The sequence below is a fragment of the Gadus chalcogrammus genome, chromosome 13 (genome assembly GCF_026213295.1).
Source record: "Gadus chalcogrammus isolate NIFS_2021 chromosome 13, NIFS_Gcha_1.0, whole genome shotgun sequence".
NCBI classification, from domain to species: Eukaryota; Metazoa; Chordata; class Actinopteri; order Gadiformes; family Gadidae; genus Gadus; species Gadus chalcogrammus.
This window is the reverse complement of record NC_079424.1, coordinates 14,498,271-14,514,693: the sequence shown is the minus strand read 5'-3', so window position 1 is coordinate 14,514,693 and position 16,423 is coordinate 14,498,271. Positions and strand designations below refer to the sequence as shown.

At 49.3% G+C, this 16,423-nt stretch overlaps 1 protein-coding gene across 1 annotated transcript in view; it reads right to left on the bottom strand.

Moving 5' to 3' along the window:
* Positions 1-297: 297 nt before the first annotated feature.
* Positions 298-16,423, bottom strand: part of LOC130402388 (zinc finger E-box-binding homeobox 1-like) — a gene marked incomplete at its 3' end in the record, with an annotated part of 23,756 nt that continues 7,630 nt past the window's right edge. Inside the window, exons 2-8 of the mRNA XM_056606533.1 lie at positions 5,436-5,756; positions 4,033-4,314; positions 3,503-3,708; positions 3,178-3,289; positions 1,363-2,996; positions 1,017-1,200; positions 298-689 (exon numbers count right to left, since the gene is read on the bottom strand). Of these exons, the coding sequence (XP_056462508.1) occupies positions 298-689; positions 1,017-1,200; positions 1,363-2,996; positions 3,178-3,289; positions 3,503-3,708; positions 4,033-4,314; positions 5,436-5,756 (3,131 nt within the window). The remainder of the gene's footprint in view (positions 690-1,016; positions 1,201-1,362; positions 2,997-3,177; positions 3,290-3,502; positions 3,709-4,032; positions 4,315-5,435; positions 5,757-16,423) is intronic.

Below are 16,423 nucleotides of genomic sequence, written 5' to 3'. Positions count from 1 at the left end.
CGATTCAGCGGCGTCCAGGCCCAGTTTATGTTCCACAGCTGCATTCTGTTCCCCTGTTTTGTCGCTCCACTGCTGGAGCTCTGCTCTCTCCGCCCCCCTGTCCCCTCCCAGCCCTTGAAGCACGAGGCCGTGGGCCGGGTGTTCCTGCACGGCCCACGTCTCCCCCAGGCCCCGCCCCCCCGCCTCCTCTCCTCCCAGCGCACCTTTCCGTGCCTCCTCAGCGCAACTGTCACTCATCCTGTCCACAATTATATTGTAACCGTCCTCCTCCTCCCCCTCCTCCTCCTCCTCCTCCTCCTCCTCCTCCTCCTCCCTGCTCATCAGCCCGACGTGCCCCCCGTCCAGGCTGGAGTCGCTGAGGAAGGAGTGAGGGGTCTGGGAGTCATCCAGAGAGGGGGGGGTCTCGCCGGCGGCCAGTCGTGCCCCGAAATCGCTGCCCGTCCCCGTCCCGTCCGGGGTGAGGGGCATGTCGTGGTCCTGGTCCGGGTCCTGGTCGGGCTCCTGGTCCCGGCTGCAGTAGGCGTAGCGGTGGTTCATGTGCTGGGAGTACGAGCCCGAGTGGGAGAAGCGCTTGCCGCACTTGTCACACTGGTAGGGCTTCTCCCCCGAGTGCAGCCTGCTGTGCTCTATGAGGTGGTGCTTGTGCTTGAACGCCTTGCTGCAGATCTGGCACTCGTGAGGACGTTTGCCTGTAATGAAGGAGCATAAAGTTAGAATCATGACTGGAGGGGGGGGTGGGTTGTTGTTTTGTTACGGGACTCTTTTGTTTTTTATATTGAAAGCTGTTACATCATTCGGTTGTTTCCCCGATAATAAAAGTTAACCTTATTCAATTTTTATTGCCCTTATAAAATGTGCAGGCTAGTCTGTTTTTGTTTTTTTTTGGAGGGTTTTCCGCCTCTCCCTTGACGCGCCAGTGCATTGAATGATGACATTGAGTCTGTTGTTTCCCCTTATCCTCCCACGACTCCTCCACTAATTGTGCAGCAGGTCGGAGGAGCCCAGGCGTTACATACCTGTGTGCTCATATTTGTGCCGCAGGAGCGAGCTGCTCTTCTGGAAGGTCTTCTGGCAGATGTCGCAGGCGTACAGGCCTTCCTCCGTCTTCCTCAGCCTCTTGCGGCCCGGTCCTGCCTCCCCGTCCGGCCCCTCGTCCCCCAGGGAGCGGTGGTCCAGAACACCGCGACTCAAGGCCTCGCTCTGGGTAGCACAAGCAGAAGAATGAGGGAACCCTTCTGTAACGTATGCCTTATGCCCCCCTTCTTTAACCGAGTCTGTGTTTAGTTTGGTCAAATTGACAGTATTCACTGCTTCCTGTAAACTGGTGAAGCGGGGGAGGGGGGGGGGAGACGACGTTCTTACCACAAGAGCATGCCTGTCCTGGTGGATTCTCTTCAACATGGCCTCGGTGTCTCTCTCCATCACGTAGGCCATGGGCGAGAGGAAGTCTGCGCTGTGTGCCGGGTGACCCAGGGGAAGAGACCCCAGGCCTGTGTGTCCCTGCAGTGCTAGGGCCGCCTGGGCCCTGGGGCCGAGCACCGAGAACCCGTCGTATCCAAACAGGGGCGCACCGCCCCCTCCGAAGGCCAGGTGGTGGGGGTGTAAGAGGGGCCGGCCGGGACTCAGGATGGTCCTCTGCTGGGGCTCCGCCTCCACCCTCCCCTCTTTGGCGGGCTTCCCGTTGGAGGTGTGGCCCCCGGCGTCTCCGCCGGAGGGCTGCCTGGGCAGGGAGAGGTCCAGAGGCTGGTCGTTCTGAGAGCCCCCGGGCCAGCTCCCCTTGAGGTGGCGGGCCGTCTGGTGCTGAGGCGGGGAGACCCCGGGGGGGCGGGCGCAGGGGGCGGCGAGGCAGAGAGGCGAACCCGACCCGGCGGGAGGGACTCTGATCCTGGCCTTGGGGGAGGGCAGCGGTGCGGACGGGCTGATTGGAGGAGCGGGGCTGAGGCCCGGCTGCCCGGGCCAGTAGGAGTACGGGGACAGGGCGTCGGGGCGGGGCCGGGTCGGGGAGGACTGCACGGGGAACAGGAGCTGCTGGGGGGCCGCGTGGCGGAGGGGGGGCTTCTGCCTGGGCGACGTGTCCGCAGGGCGGCCGTCGGCCGGCGGGAAGGAGGCTCTGGAGAAGAGGAGGGGCGGAGAGGCGTGGCCCTGGCCGTGAGGGCCCCCGGCGGGGGTCTCCGACGCCCCCCGGGTCACCTTGCAGAGGTAGCGCTCGTGCTGCAGGAGCACGGCCGCGTTGGGGAAGAGCTGCAGGCACCAGCGACACGTCGCCCCCAGCACGGCCCTCCCCTCCCCGGCCATCCCGCCTCCGTTCTCCGTCACCCTCCTCTTCTTCTCCATGGCGGCTCCCGTTCCTCTTCCTCCTCCTCTTCCTCCTGCTCTGTCCCTCTCCTCCTCATCCTCCTCCTCCTCCTCCTGCTCCTCCTCCTCCCCCCCCTCCTCCCGGGGTCTCTTGCCCTCCCTGTGGAGCATCCTCTGCAGGACCTCCTCGAACTTGGCCCCTGACTGGAGGTACGGCAGCAGGGCCGTGCTCTTGAACCCGTTGGCCCTCAGCTCCGCCGTGGGGTCCCACAGCCGGGAGAAGCCCCCGGCCCTTTGGAACGCGGAGGGCTTCTGGGGGCCGTCCCGCGGGGACAACAACAACAGCTGCTGCTGCTGGGGCTCCGGGAACACCAGGCTGTCTGAGGAGCTGGGAGAGAACGGAGAGTGCCGGCCGTTTGAGTTCCTCTCCCCGCCAGCAGGGGGAGACGTGGGGAAGGAGTGGTGGAGGTGGTGTTGGTGGTGGTGGTGGTGGATGGGGAGGAAGTGGGAGGCTTTGACGAGGCTGTTGAAGATGCCCGCAGCTTCAGCCATGTTTCCTCCTCCTCCTCCTCCTCCTCCTCCTCCTCCTCTTCCTCCTCCTCCTCCTCCACTCAGGCACTTTTTGCTGCTCAGGTGGGAGCTGTAGGAACCCGAGTGGGAGAAGCGCTTCTTGCAGTTGGAGCACTGGTACGGCTTCTCACCTGGGGGAGGACGGACGCAAAGGGGTTATGTCCCACACTAGCCACGTGGTTTTCGTTTAGCTTCATGACTGCTGTGTTTGTTAGGGTTGGGGTTTTGTCATCCAATCGTTAAATGTCTTGGTATCAATGTGATGGTTGATAGTGTCTTGTGAGGGGTTGGATCGAGAACATGGCTTCTTACCGCTGTGAATGCGCAGGTGTTCTTTGAGGTGGTGTTTGTACTTGAAGGCCTTGCCACACTGCTGGCATTTGAACTTCCTGGTCTCAGGGCCCTGGTACGAGCCGATGGAATTCTACAACATCAGGGGAAAGTTATTACCAACATGTCCATTCACACTTTTCTCTTTGTTGTTCCGTCACACGTCACAGTCATACGTTTTCTCTATTGATATTACATGAATGAATACATTATGCAGCACATGGATGGTTGTGCGTTTCAACGCGGTTCATTTCAACGTGGTTCATTTCGACTCAGCCCTCACCCGTGTTAAAGGCACCCTGCTCACCTTGTCGTGGACCTGGTTGTGCAGCACCAGGTGCTGTTCCATCTGGGCCCTGCAGGTGGCAGTGTATCCACAGAGCGGGCAGACCATGTGCGCGGCGTGCTTCTCCGGGCAGGATCTGACGTGCTGCGTGAGGGCCGGCCCCTGCAGGTAGTTCCTCTGGCAGAAGGGACAGGACACGTGCGGGCCCCTCACACCGTCGGTCCCGTCTGGGAACACCAGCATCCACATGAGATCAGACTCATTCGAGAAATACATTCACAGGACCACGGTTTTGAGTGTGTGAGAGATAATGGGTGTGAAGGACACGGAGAGAGAGCCATACAGAGACAGAGAGAGAGAGACGTGAATCAGTCATACAGTTTCGCAATTAACAATGTTGTATTCGGAATTGAAAAACTTCCAATGCGTCAAATGATCGCAGCCTGCGTGAGCGTGTGTGTGGGCGTGCGCATGTGTATGTCTGTTTTGTGTGTGCATGTAACCGTGTGTGTGTGTGTGTGTGTGTGTGTGTGTGTGTGTGTTAACCCTACCGAGTGTTTCAGTGGAGCGGTGCTGGGCCCCTGGGGACCAGATGGCAGGGGGTAGCTCGTCGTGCCGACCGCCGCTGTGCTGCCGGCGGTGGTAGAGGGAGTCGCCGCCATTTTGGGTGGCGTCCGAGGTGGTGGCCTTCCTCAGCTGGGCCAGGAACTCATAGTGGGCCAGGTCCTCTAAGGCACATGGGAATTCTGTGGTCTTACCTGGAGAGGGGAACAACGGAAGGTGTGAGTGTTGAAGATGAGTGTGTGTCTCCAAGGAGATCTTGTTGGGAATTGCTAGACGTTATTATATATTTTTTTCGTTGTTATATATTTTACAGGAGAAAGACATGAGCGGTGGAGTCCCTCCGATAGGTAACATGTGATACAACATAAGGGAATCAACTCAGCGATTGCTTTGCATCTGATTGCCATTTGTATTCGTCATCTGATATCTTGGGTGTGCAAATTTACTGAACGGTATTTCTACATAACCTCTCCTATCAGGGCCCTCGGGTGCACGCGGTGGCGGAGAGCGGAGAGCCGAGGGACAGAAAGCCCCGTCCGCACACGACCGGAGCACACTGGGAAAAGCGCCTTTTATTCCGACTGGGGCACGTTTATTTTTTTTGCTTACAGACAGCGCCGCCGCGAAGCCTGACGAAGATTTTTCAAATGTTTGCAGATGTCGCCATATTTTGATCGGTGTTTTTAATGTGGCGAGGGGTGGGGGTGGGGGCGGGGGGGGAAGAGACGGCTGCGGTGGGCTCTTGTAAAAGCGGCGCTTTGCCTTCATCAGGAGGGGCCGAATCAGGAGAGGCGAGGGAGCTAAGTGATTGTTAGGAAGGGAAAGCCGCGGCGGGGCCTTTGATCCGGGCTAAATAAAAGGGAAAGCCGCGTGTCGCTGGGCTCGGATTTCAGCAGCGTAACGTCATCTCTTTGATGCGTTGGAAACATTGTGACATTGTGTGGGATGAGTTCTTTTGTCATGCTTTCTCATAGGCTTTTCAAAGAGGGATGAGAGGGGTGTGTGTGGGGGGGGGGGGGGGGGGGGAACGAAAATGAATGTCTGGCAGAAAAGGCCCTGATTGGAGGAGGCGTGGGTGAGAAGGTGTTTCTACTGGGGGATGTGAAAGCAGTCTTGAGTCAGGAGGATAATGTCAACATTTTTACACACAGACCTGTTGACTCAACAACAACGCTTAAAAGTAATAATAATCATGACATGTCATGTCTGATGTAATATTTCTGCCGGGCAGATGTGCGGTAAAGAGAATAGAGCGTTGTAAATGTCGTCTCTTGTCCGGCAGCCGAGCGTTTCATTCAGATAACAGTGAACCGTCATAGATCGCAGCTCACGAAGCCCGTTCGCTTTCTACAACACCGTCACAATACTGCATCATATCTCGGACCCTTACTATGGTAAGCGATGGATCCCTGCTGATGTTCCCCGTCTCTGGGGGTCAGGAGGGCGATGGCCCCCTCGTCTTCCCCACCCCCCAGCGGGTCGGCGGTCTGCAGGGCCCAGGGATGCCTGCCCCCGGGGCCGCTGAGGCCGTGGGGCGGCGCTGTGGGCGGCGCTAGGGGCGGTGGTGAGCGGCTGCTGCAGTGGCTGGCCGTGTCCACCGTCCCGTGGCTGGGGGTCAGGCCGGGACTCCCCTGGCAGTCCTGGGGCTCCATGCTCCACACGCCCCCCTGCTCATCCTCCCCCTCCGAGCCCAGCGAACACACCCGCTCCACTGGGGGGGGGGGAGAGAGGGAAGGAGGGAGGGGGAGAGAGAGAGAGAGAGAGAGAGAGAGAGAGAGAGAGAGAGAGAGAGAGAGAGAGAGAGAGAGAGAGAGTTAATTATATTGTCCATGTGAGACTTACTATATTCTAATAATGTAATATTTATATATGGTTAGATGGATGGTTGAGACATCATATTATGAAGGTTGTGAAGGTATTTTGAAATAAATGTTGCCCGTACGAGCCAAATGTTAACGTTATAGGTCTATATTGAATCCCATTCCAATTGAATGTGTTATTTAGTTGAATATTCATCATCGATCAAAATGGAAATTGGACAGGTTGAAATGTTTGACACGGTTTTCCATTGTTGGAGCCGTAGATTATAACATTACAAAGGAGAAATCTTACTCCTCCACCACAAATTACAAGACTTTCATAAATTCAGGGATTTCTTACGTGACATTTAACTTCAAAAACATGAAAAACACAATAATTATACGTTTCTCCTCGATTTTTGTATTTCTGCAGTATCCCATTACACTTTAAGGAAAAGGCAACAGAATATCCTTTATGTGAAGTTGTACAATGTGTTTCTTTTTACACACCGATATTTCATCTGATTTTTATGTAGTTTGATGTGTGGGTTGTGATCAACACAAGGCAGATGGGCTCCTCTTACTGTGCAACCTACACAGCCCAGTGGATATTCAACACTAAAGAGAAGGGCTTTACGCTGGTAACCGGGAGATTACAGAAACAATTCTCCACAGGGGGTGACTTTCAAACCAACAGCAGACCTGTAATATTTTACTTCTGCTCAATAATGAAACACACAATAATAAATGGTTCCATTTGTCCAAAATGTAAGATGCATGATTTCAGCATTTCTTTCAAAATATACAATACATGCTTTCTTGCATTTTGAGTGGGTGTACAACTGCAAAGGGCCACGGTGCATGAGTGTGTAGGTGTCACATTCAAATGGTTAATTTACATATGATTAATTACTGGGGGTGTGTGGGGGCAAGTGAGGCCACCTGTGTGCGTGAGTGTATGTGAGTGTGTGTGCCGGGTGTACATACGTGTGTGCTTTGGGTGCGTTGGTCTGTGTGTGTGTGCGTATGTGTGTGTGTGTATGTGTGTGTGTGTGTGTGTGTGTGTGTGTGTGTGTGTGTGTGTGTGTGTGTGTGTATGTGTGTGTGGTGCGTAAGTGTGTGTATGTGCATGCATGTGCTTGTGTCTATGGGTGTTTCGATAAAACGGCATGCAAGCATAAAACGTGGCCCCTCTTTTGGAGAGACCCTTTTTTTCTTTTGTTCCCAAACACAATAAATGACAATCACAAACACATGGCTGGGATTTCAACTGTTGGCTCTGATTTCCCCGGCTGCTTTGAGGACTCTCTGCCTCGCCCGCCACTGATTGGCGATATCTAATCCCGTCCAGAGTAACGACTATTGCCCTGTCCAATGAGGCTCCTGAAAGATGCCTTTGAAACAGAAAGGAAATAATCAACCAAAGCCTAATTGCTGTCGAGGGGAGGCTGCCTCTAGTAACACTCACCTCCAGAGAAACGTCAAATGTCATGCCCTTAAATATTTACTCACAGCTTCTTTTTAACCACGCATACGGCATGAGTTGTAGGGGTTGAGGAGTGAACCGCGTTTTGTGCGCTTTTTTTCCGATGTATTTTATGTATTGTATATATGTGTAACCTGAAGGACACTGCGGGGGTGGCCTCAGATTCGATATGACACCATCTGTGATCTTCATCACACATGTCAAAATATCAAAATTAGCCCCCGGAATTAGTCACTGCATTTTCGGCTATGACTAGCGTGAGTGTACTCCAGGAGACGGGGATGCGCGGGGGGGCTCCCACACACACACAAACACACACACACACACACACACAACCATAAGCACACACACACACACACACACACACACACACACACACACACACACACACACACACACACACACACACACACACACACACACACACACACACACACACACACACACACACACACACACACACACACACACACACGAACACTGAAAAACAACGATCCAAGCGTTGTATACCCACCGGGGTTGTGTGTGTGTGTGTGCGGGGATTCTTCAGACCTGCTCCCAGAAAAAAATATGTTGTGAATAGGATGTTAAACAAATGTAGTTTTGGGGGAACTTATCGGGCCCGAGGAGATGCCTCAGCCTGATAGGACTGACCACCGGGGCTCCTGAAAGAGCAACAATCTGGTCTGGATTATCCTCAAATTGGCTCTCATTCTCCCGCTCATGACAGTGAGTGACAGTGGGCCCGTACACGGGCTGTCATTAAAGCAGCACGGAGCAGGCATGGCTTTCATTATTGGCCCTGTTGATTTATTTATTTGGATGGCAAGTACATTCTTCACCAGCCCTTTTCTTTCAATCATTAATCTTTGAACAGCGCAGGGGGTTTTGGGTTTGTGTGCGAACGTACATGTGTGTGTGTGTGTGTGTGTGTGTGTGTGTGTGTGTGTGTGTGTGTGTGTGTGTGTGTGTGTGTGTGTGTGTGTGTGTGTGTGTGTGTCTGTCTGTACCTGTGTGCATATGCATACATGCTTAAAGTTTTGTGAGTTCATATGTGTATGTACACGGGTGAAGATCATTTATTTCTCATGCCGTGCCGCGGCTAAAAAGATTCTTTTTTTTTTATATTGACCATCGAACACGACGAAATAGCTCACATTTTTTTGGCAGACATTACCAACACAGTAGACAACCAAACCTCAACATGCTTGGAGCCGCGGCAGCAGCAGCAGCAGCAGCCGCGTGAGCCAAACAGAGCACGTTGCCACGGCGAGCGGTAGTGTGTGTGGGAAGATCTTGAGTCATATCGAGAGCGAGCTGAGCTGAGCTGTGCTGCCTCATGCTCCACGAAGGCTCAGACGTTCAGGGACCGTGTCTGACGGCCTGACAACAATACGATCCCAACAATCACAATGGCTTTCTTCTAATCTTACTCTCACTCACTCTGAGAATGACTAATGGCGGTATTTATTTGGTATTTTTGGTGTAAGGATCTGCTGGGTGGGAGCCTAGAAATATCGTTGAAGGTTTTTTAAAGTCTTCGGCGTCTGGGAACCCGATCAGCACTGGAGGTTTTGTTGTGTCTTTCACATAAAGGTTATCCCAACATGTTGTTTTTCTTAGTTATCTAGCCACCACTAAAAAGGGTATACAGCCGTTTGTATCCAGGGCCCCGACTTCAAATGTTAATAACCTCCTTTCCTCTGCATAAACATTTTTGTTTAGCTCGATTTCAAATAGGCCTAACTATGTATTTTGGTTCAACTTTTTTTTTCTTCATAAATGTTTGATGGCTACACAGGAGAATTAGATTCATTAGTTATAAATGACAGGATTTCTATGAAAAAGATACACATTAAAATCCAGGTCCCATGCAGGCGATCATTAAAAAAAGGGTCTCTCAATATATTAATTGTGTTGTCCTTTGCCAGAGGAAACGTTCTGGGATCGTTGTTTGATTTTGAATACTGTACGCTGCTCTGTTTACAGCATGAAGGCCATCTACAATAGCATTCTAAACTACAGTTTATTTTATAAGGTACATATGTGACCTTGTATTCACTTAGTAATTATGTGGTGCAATGCTAAGTACACAATAATTACAGAGGAATTACCTTGTTTGTTTCTCTCGGTTTTGAAATTGCAACAGGCAAAAAGTAAGTTCCATAGCTACATAATTGCTTCCATTTCTACTGATTTCATATAGCTAGAATTACAAATAGATGTACAATAAATAATTGTATTATTATTGGTAATGTTATTGATGATTTACATTATTATTATTATTATTATTATACAACTTCCGCCGAAGCATGTGGTGTTGTGTTGAAATGTGTATGAAGATTAAACATGGATGGGCAGAAAATGCAATGGAATAGCTATATTTATAAACATATTGACAGTGAATTGGTTCAAAACGTGTTTCGTTAAATTTAGTTTTGATGCCATGTGGTTATTCATTCATTGACACATGTTTATTTCGATTTATTCTTTTTGTGTGGTTTCTTTTGGAGCACAAACCACTATAAAAACAATAACAACCCTTTATTTATAGTACATATCACTTCAATTCTTTCAAAATGTCATCCTTTGTTTTGGATTATTTTTGATCCAGAAAATAATTGTTACGTTCAACTAAATAATTAAGCTACATCAAAGGCACACTATGTTACATTAAGGGAAATAACTGCACTATATAATTGACGTAATTGCATCATGTACTTATGAAATCTTTTGTTTTTCTCAGCGTTTGTCATAGTTTCATAAGGTTGAGAGACTTGTTGTGATGGTAAAGACAAAATCACCACATAGAGCTATGAGAGACCTCCACACACACAGACATGACACATATCTAACCCATAAGCATTTAGTTGTTTTACTATACCTATCTCAGCTCCTCAGTCCAGACATCCATATGCATCTGCATCTTCTCTGAAAACTAATTCTGCTTTCAATTAACACCCAAAATCTGTTGTGCCCTCGATATATAAAAAGAAACAAAAAAATCGTATTGTATGAACACGTAAAAAAAAGCGTCCTTCTCACTTTTGTAGAATGAGTCAAAAGCCACCACAACGTTGGATGACGCCCACTTAATGTCTTCGTCTCATGTGCGACACAAACTCTCCTTCTCTCAGAGGCAGGGTCGTCTCTGTTTCCCTCTGTGTTCGCAAGCTTCACTGAAAAGCAGGCAGCTACCCCGATGACAACTCCAAGAAAACAACAATATTATCAATATCGTTCCATCTGCTCTCACTGTAGAGTTTCAGATTCCAAGCGTATGCGTTATGCAGTCCCTTGCGACACCTTCGAACATGTTTGACCTTTAATAGTCAATGCACTGCTGAATTTGAAACAGCTGGTTAAGCAAGCAACACTATTCAAAATGCCACCTTCACCTATCCACACTTGTGACGGAAGCACTGATGTGGAAAAAACTTCACAGAAAAAGTATTTTATGTGGTGGTGTTGATAATAACTGATATGGCGTGAGTGTCCTAACACGCTGATTGTTGATGACATCATAGAAACACCAAAGGAGCGGACATACATCTAAACACGATGTTTGTTGCAGTGTGATGACATAGCTAGCGTGCCAGCGTTCCAACATTCTCATCCGTCGATGGTGAAAAACCAAACTATTGAGTGAATCGACATGAGGGAGTCAGGCAGGGGAGGCTATAGGTTCTGTTTGAGTCTGCATCTATTCAAACAAGGATATTATGGCATTTTGTCTGCTGTTTGTCATTATGGACACATGATCATAACTATTAGCTTCAACAAGCAACTCACACATGGCCATGGTCGTAAGGCGTGTTGTACATGTTAAGGGAGCATTAGACCTGCCTGATCATACCTGTATATGACAGCTTGGTTAGTTGCTGTGATATCAGTCAAAGATAAACCTCCAGAAACACAGGCAAGAAAAAAAGGTGAGAGGATCTGCTTACTTGCTTATATCATGGAAAGAGACATTAGAGGGGATGAGATGGAAAGAACTGAATGTGAAATACTGAGAGATATTAGAATGGATGACAGGAGCATTAGAGAGGATTCTGTGTGTCAAACGGATCCTACCACATATGTAAAAAAGTAACGGTGGGGGGAATTTCCCACAGCAGCTCTCGAGAGCTTGCAGCATGGTGTGAGCAACACACACACCCACAGAGTCTCTCTCCCTCTCTAAGACACACACACACACACACACACACACACACACACACACACACACACACACACACACACACACACACACACACACACACACACACACACACACACACACACACACACACACACACACACACACACACACACACACACACTCACTCACACACAGGGCATTGGGGGCATCTAATATGTACAGATGTATAACTGTGAAGGGTGTGCAGACAAGACATGAATAAAATAAACAAAAGCTGGAACAAAACATATTCCATAAACTAGTTAAAGGTCACAGAGTAGCACGCTTGATGAAAGAATCACACATGCTCGTAAAAGGATAACAATCAACAGTGTGTGTGTGTGTGTGTGTGTATGTGTGTGTGTGTGTGTGTGTGTGTGTGTGTGTGTGTGTGTGTGTGTGTGTGTGTGTGTGTGTGTGTGTGTGTGTGTGTACGGTTGCTTTCTTGAGTGTGTGAAGGAGAACGAGAAAGAGAGAGAGTGTGTGTGTGTGTGTGTGTGTGTGTGTGTGTGTGTGTGTGTGTGTGTGTGTGTGTGTGTGTGTGTGTGTGTGTGTGTGTCTGTGTGTGAGTGTGTGTGTGTGTGTGTGTGTGTGTGTGTGTGTGTGTGTGTGTGTGTGTGTGTGTGTGTGTGTGCATCTGACATGTGTGTGCGTGCGGGTGTTTGTTGGCATTTTATATTTCTTTTTTGGAGACAAAGCTCACAGCTCCAGTCCAAACAGCCCTTCATTGATAAAACATATTGACTTTCAAACCACTCGCCCTGTTAGTGCGACTGCTGCTTGCAAGTCACTGTCCCATAGAGACATCCTCACAGTAGCCTCCATGGCCCAAGGCAAACATTTGAAGAGCCCTGCTCTTAACAAACTGTGTTACTGAGTAAAGTGTGTCAGGGCTTCCACATCTGAAAACACTGTCCTTAGAATGGGCTCCCAAATTGGCCACTGCTTTCCATGTCACTGAAAGCCCTTCGGTAAAGTACATCTGAGAGCCGAGCTGGTTAGCGACTTCAAGGAAACACACAACAATAGCCCAAGCACAGTGACCCTCTGCATACTATGTATGCAACGATTTAACAATGTACGTTTAAACTGTTGACCTTCGATTTACGTCAAGAAAACCCACTGACCCCATTCCTAAAGAGAGGAGGCGATATTACGTCAATTAATTGCAACACAAAGACACAAACAGAAGTACACAACCACAAACACAAAGGTGGACGCTCGTCATCGGTGTGCTCCTATGGTAACAGGCATGTTTAGAAAGCGGCTCACATGACCCACGTGATTCAATGTCGAGGCAGAAAAACACCTCAACCCTCAACGCGATCATGTAAGGAGCTGTACATTTTGTTTCCTTCCCCTACAGTGCGCACAGTGTGTTTCCATAGGTGTCTAAAACGAGCGTGAGAGAGATCTTGCGGCATCAGTTCCTTCCCCTTTGCATGAAGGAGGTGCGAGCGGAGATGTGTGCCGTCACCCTATGTGGTCCACTGCCTTCCCCTTCTTCCTACCGTCCACTTCCTGGTTTACAGCTAGGCTACGGCTAGAGACACGCGGCTCGAGATAACGCCGTGCGACGCTACACCGCCGCAAGCTGCTGCTTGGTTCCTAAAGGACTTGTTGGTACTCACAGTTGGTGCACAGATTTCAATATTTTGAAGTTTGCAAACAAATATATTTGGACACTTTATGACTTAGCATAGTTTGTGGGTAAACCCACAACACACACATCATGGTGTTAGAAACAAGAGTCGGTATGAGTGTGTGTGTGTGCGTGTGAATAAGATATTGCTGAGAGAGTTTGCATTAGCTGTAAGGGAGCACATCCTATAGAATGCACTCGGCCCCCGGCCCTGAATGCTGCTGCACCCAGGGCCCAAAGGGACTGTACCCTGGCCTGCCAATTGGCCTGTTCACCGGGGACTGTCCTCTAGACCCCGGGGCCTGTACCCTACACCCCGGGGCTGTACCCAGGGCTTGTACCCTACATCCGGTGGCCTGTACCCCAGGGACTGTACCCTACATCCAGTGGCCTGTACCCCAGGGACTGTACCCTACATCCAGTGGCCTGTACCCCAGGGACTGTAACCTACAGCCCGGGGCCGGTACCCCAGGGACTGTACCCTACATCCAGTGGCCTGTACCCCAGGGACTGTACCCTACATTCAGTGGCCTGTACCCCAGGGACTGTACCCTACATTCAGTGGCCTGTACCCCAGGGACCGGGGCCCTACACCAAGGGGCCGGTACCCTGCACCCAGGGACCGGTACCCTGGCCTGGCTGTTCCCTGACATGAGGTTTCCGTGTAGTTGGCAAGGGCTTGGGGCTGTGGAGGAATGCACTAACGGTCACAAAGGGACTCGTGGGCTCAACCGCACCGTGAATCAAAACCCAAAACTCCACTTTATTAGACGCCTGTCATTGCAGACTCTCTCACACCACTCTATAAATACCCCCCCTCCCAAATTTTGTTTTTCCTCTCTTTTCTCTATTTTTTTTTCCTGACGTGAGAATGCTGGGGGAACTGACTTGGGCTTTTTGATGTGGCTCCTTATTTTGTACATTGGTGCAAGAAACCACAGCATAGTGGCTCCTTTTGAATATTAAAACACTCTCGTCAGGAAGACAAAAGTACTTTTCTTTTTTTAATAGGGGATATGCTTGAAATAAAAGTTCTCTTTGAGCTTAACAGCTATATAATGTGGGCTCGGGGTTGGATGGTTCTACATGACTTGACGCTTTTTGTTGCGTTCCATGGGTGATTTGTTTTAAGGGCGCTACAAATATGTTGGGTATAGTACAGATGTGCTTTCCACATCTGCACAGGGTTTTAATTTCTTTAGTAGCGGTGAGGCTGACATGGATTACAGCCTTTATCTGAACCCTCACCGCCGGTACAGTGAGGTGCAAGCTCCGAGGTTGAAAGTGTGTTAGACGGTGATGGAGCGAGCTAAACGTAGATATTGATTCATATAGTCACAGTTGAATGACATTTAATCAATATAAATATTTACAGATTACGAAAAGTACATGATGCATTTAATTATATTATGTCATTTTATGTATAATTCATATTTTTGGTAAAAATGTACAATAAGGGGATATTAATTGACCATTATTTAACATAGGCCAGTGCTGTAATAAGCATTATTATATAGCATTAGCATAGGGGATAGGGCAAGGGGGTTAGTGTTAAGGTTAAGGTGGAAAGGGTTCACCCTAACCCTATTAAATATTACATTAATACCTCAGTTTACATGAACACCATTACCTTAGTTAACATGAACCCAATAAGTAAACTGTTAGTTAACGCTTACTTCTGCCCTAATGTTAATATATTGTTTATTAATGGTTTATTAATGTACCCTTATTGTTACGGCTTATCATTATTTATTTTTGGCTTAATATTATTAAAAAAAATGAGTACATTTTTAATTCCATTTCATCTACGTATATAATATAGTTATGTATACATATATGAAACTAACATAACTTTACACTGCAACAATTGATTTGGCCTACATTACAGTGGAGAATACGATGCCCAGGATGTTTGCTCACTTTCCTTTGTGTAAACAGTTGGGGGCGCCCCCCTCTGGTACATGTTGGCATGGCACTTAGATATGACATCCCACCCAGAAGATGATGCAGCCAGACGACTTTAACAACTACATGTGGCATGTAAAAAGCAAGCATGAAACAACAAGAAGGATGCCTTTCCAGACTGTCATCATCTCTATTTGTCTCACACTGTCCATCCCTCTCGGTGTCTCATATAATCTCCTCCTCCCCCCTTTCCCGGTCTACTGCTCACTCACACACATCGTCCACTTCCTCCTTCTGGCCCACCTCCTCGTCTGCATGTCTCTCAATCACCGTTGGCAGATTTACCCACGCACACTTGCACATGCACAGGCATAGTGCGTGTGAGTAGGCACAGACACATTAAGTCATACGTGCAGATATATGTACATGTTTATACACGCAAACAAACACATTCCGACAAAAAAATGCAGACATACATCTATAGACACACTCTCATAGGCAGTCAGAGAGCCACAACACACACACATTGATCTATGATCGCTGTTCACAGTGTGTGTGTGTTGCACACATACACTCTCCTTTGCGCATGTGTTGGCGTGTGTGTTTGCATGTGTGTCATGTGAAGTACAGGCCAACGCCTTGAAACATCAACTAATTAAAGTGAGGGAGGAAAAGTGCCAATGCAGCACAACCATAGCGGTGAGAAATAAAGAGCACACACGCATGTGTGTGTGTGTATGTGTGTGTTTCAGTACCAACACGGGCCAAGTATTGGGGGAGTGCATGATGGGGAGAGAGTGAGGGAGAGAAAGAGATGGAGGGAGTGGGAGGAAGCAGAAGAAGGAAGAAACAAAGGCTAAGACGGGGGGGGGGGGGGGGGGGGGGGGGGGGAACCTCAGTTTGCCGAATGCCGCTCAGTAAAACCGTCGAGCAGAGGAGAAAAAGACGTTTAAAAAGCAAAACTTGCAGCTTAACTGGATCTTTGATGTGTATCAGAAGAGGAAAGCAGCCCCGCGACTGAGACCGGAGTAATTTTAAGTCGAAGCAGAAGGCTTGCGGACTGGCTGGCTGGATGGCTGGCCTGCTAGTCGACGACGAGGCCTTTGATGGCGCTGGCTGTTTGAAGTGGTTTCTTTCGGGGGATGGGAGCAGCGTGTGGCGTCAGTGGGACAGGGAGGAGGGGGGGGGGGACTCTCAAGGGATAGCAGGGGGGTGGGGTCCATGGGGAGGAGGAGAGCATGGATGGATGGATGGATGGGTGGTGGGACAGCAAGAGAATAGAGAGAGAGAGAGAGAGAGAGAGAGAGAGAGAGAGAGAGAGAGAGAGAGAGAGAGAGAGAGAGAGAGAGAGAGAGAGAGAGAC